At 37.1% G+C, this 3040-nt stretch overlaps 1 protein-coding gene across 1 annotated transcript; it reads right to left on the reverse strand.

Moving 5' to 3' along the window:
• On the reverse strand, window positions 1-1972 carry LOC137722804 (large ribosomal subunit protein eL38z/eL38y-like). Its single transcript, XM_068461900.1, has 3 exons — window positions 1838-1972; window positions 715-898; window positions 1-227 (listed from the first exon to the last, which is right to left on the reverse strand). Exons 1-3 carry the CDS (start codon window positions 1838-1840, stop codon window positions 205-207), a joined length of 210 nt encoding a protein of 69 aa, XP_068318001.1. The 5' UTR covers window positions 1841-1972; the 3' UTR covers window positions 1-204.
• Window positions 1973-3040: the final 1068 nt, after the last annotated feature.

A 3040-nucleotide genomic window follows, 5' to 3' on the forward strand; every position in this document is an offset into this window, starting at 1 on the left:
TCTTGAAACCGATGCCTGCATTCCTACAAAGAAACAGGTCTAAATCGACATAATTTTAGAATTTAAACATTATCACCATACTAGTGCAGAATGGAAGCAAAAATTCCACGCAATGTACTTCGATTACGGTTAAAAAAACAACAAAAGATAAGTTTCCAACTCTCAAGTCCTGGTAACCATCTCACAGCCTCAGCTGATTCCAATTCAAGGGTCTTGCACATTCAAACCTGCACGTAAAAAAATAAAACATCATTGAATCTGCAAGAAAATAAACTTCATAGCTTCAGGAAGTGCATCCTAGAGATAATATAGTAAGAAGATGCAATTACGAGACAGAGGCTCGGGGCAAAAAGGGCAAAACAAGACCTTAGAAACTTGGAATGAGTCTTTAAGAAAAGACATGGAGTACTTAGAGCCAACAGAAGACTTCGCGTACAAGTGAGCGCAGTGCGTATAACTTATTTATCTATTGTCTATGACTAATATGAGAGAGCATTCTATGATTCATACACCCAACCCTACTTAGTGGGATAAGGCATTGTTGTTGTTGTTGTAAGAGCCAGGGGAACATAACTGGCATCCGCTAAAATGTGTAGCCTCTTCATGCTTATCTGATACAAGTGTTACTCTAGCTTCATAGTATGTTGTTAGATAACAGTTTTTTGTTTTGTACGCGTTCCAGAAACAGATGATAGTGTTTTGACAACATATTACCTGGAGGGAGAGACTGCTTAAGCTTGTCAGCCTTCTCTGTGTCAAAAACACAAAGTGTGTAAAGGTACTTGGAGCATCGAACCTTGAACTTCACCGCATCTTTGGTCTTCTTGATTTTCACAGAGCGTGCGTCTTTCCTTCTTGCAGTGAGAAGGAAGTCCTTAATTTCATGGATTTGCTTAGGCTGTCAAAGAAACAGCAAACAAAAACTCTAAGCACCAACTTCAACTTCAACTTCAACTTCAACATATATATGTGATAGAAAACACTAACTCTAAACACTAGACCCAGACCAGAATACGAATAAACTAAAACAGATGTATTATCGTCGATACAGTTTCTTCGAGATGTGATTGAAAACAAAACGAAAACTTTATATTAAATTGTTTTGGGGCTTCAAAACATTCTTGACACGGGCGAACATCGGCAGTTGCTTATTAAAAGACTGTTGTAACTAGTCATCTACAATGCAAAGAATTATGCCAAAAAGTAAGACGCAGTTACATTGACACCGCAATAACAGCACCGGAATCTAAGATCAGAAAACCAAACAACTCCGAAACGCTATGCAACATTATTTCAAACCAGTTCAGCTACCTAAATATAAATACAACATTATTTCGAGGAAGTTCCTCCCTCTTAACCTCTTCCACCATTTTCTGTATAATGTCTACATTTTCTCTGCATAATCCCTGAATTTTTCACTATATGCCAATTAACTCATACCTAAAACGCACCTTATCAACCTTCCAAAAATCCGTGTACCTATATTCTCAAACCTCAACTATGCACTCACTTAATATTTTCAGAATTTTCAAATAACCCACAATATTTTCAGAACCTGAACAAAATACCTCAACTATGCACTCACTTAATATTTTCAGAATTTTCAAATAACCCACAGTATTTTCAGAACCTGAACAAAATACAACTCAAAAGTTCAAAAACAGCCAAAAGAGAAAAATTAAAGAGAACCCATTTGACTAAATGATCCGTTCATATATAAATTTACATGTATTATATATATATATATATATATAATATGTATACGCGTTGATACGCCTATATATACATAAACATGTCAAACAGAAGCGAAAGAGGGAGAAGGAGAAATTGAAGATACCATTTTGATGGCGGAGAGCACGCCTTTGCTTCCTTTCCTTCCTGGTAAAGTAGATGGACAAGCTCCCGGTCGCGGCCGCGCGCTCGGTGTTTTGAGCTTCTGTATATATATCTGACGGCGTAAGACGCTACTTAAACCCTACAAACAGAGAGTACGAGGCAATTTACCCGTTATAGCCCTGAATAACAGGTGTTATTACGATAAAGTTTGTAATATTATAATGGGCTTTTAATGGGCATCTAGGCCCAACTTAAACTATTGATCACTGGGCTGAGTTATTTTGGGCCGCCAAAACACTTTTATTTGGACACCCAATAATCTTTGAATTACGCCCTTTAAAAATTAAAGAAAAACGTACAGTACAACGCGGCCATTACCCTTCCCCGATTCCTCTTCCAGTGACATTTCCGGCGGCCTCTTTGCCGAATAGCCTACTGCGCAATTCTCATCCCTTGTCTACCCGCATGATAATTGTTTGTCTCCATCTCTCTTCTCTATCTAATCTTCATTTGCCAAATTCTTCTAGAGATCACAACTCCGATTAATCCTTGCGTTTGAAAATTAAAAAAAGGACCTAAACACCTAGGCATTATGTCCTGCCCGTCGCCCGACTAGCGCGTAGCGTCTTTTGGAACCTTGAGTTACAAGTACAACAACCATTTAATCTTTCATATTTTTTTTTTCTTGGGTTTTCTGTTTTTTAATATAAAAAAATCAGCAGGTTTTAATTTTTTTAACGTTAATTGTTGTTTTTTTTTCTATTGGGTTCTAATGTCATTCTCAATGAAATTGGTTTTAGTAGCCCATTTACAAAACCACCGAAATAAAATATCGATGATACCAAATTACAATTTGTACGAGTCCTCTTTGATAAAAGTACCCTAAAGTTAAAAGCCTCTTACTAAAGCATATGGAGGAGATCCATATCATAATTTCATATGTGTCGACCATTTCTCTCTCACCCTCTTTGTTGACTGTTTTTATTCCAAATTACGTCTTTGTTGACTGTTCTAGCTAAAATCACAAATCAAAATAGAGAAAATCAAGGTCGGACCTATTGATGGGTCGTGATGGTCTCGGGACTATCCGAAAGTCTGGAAAAGTACATTGGAGGACCTCTAAGCAGAGCTGTCTTTGACATTTTGGGGGCTCTATGCGAACTTAATAAAGAGGCCCTCCTCATTTGAAAAAAAATATATTTTT

Source organism: Pyrus communis, chromosome 17 (assembly GCF_963583255.1).
Source record: "Pyrus communis chromosome 17, drPyrComm1.1, whole genome shotgun sequence".
Classification (NCBI taxonomy): Eukaryota; Viridiplantae; Streptophyta; class Magnoliopsida; order Rosales; family Rosaceae; genus Pyrus; species Pyrus communis.

Coding starts and splice junctions, on each gene's coding strand:
- LOC137722804 (XM_068461900.1), bottom strand. Junction 228..714: donor TAAGCAGTCTCTCCCTCCAG/GTAATATGTTGT, acceptor TTTTACGTGCAG/GTTTGAATGTGCAAGACCCT.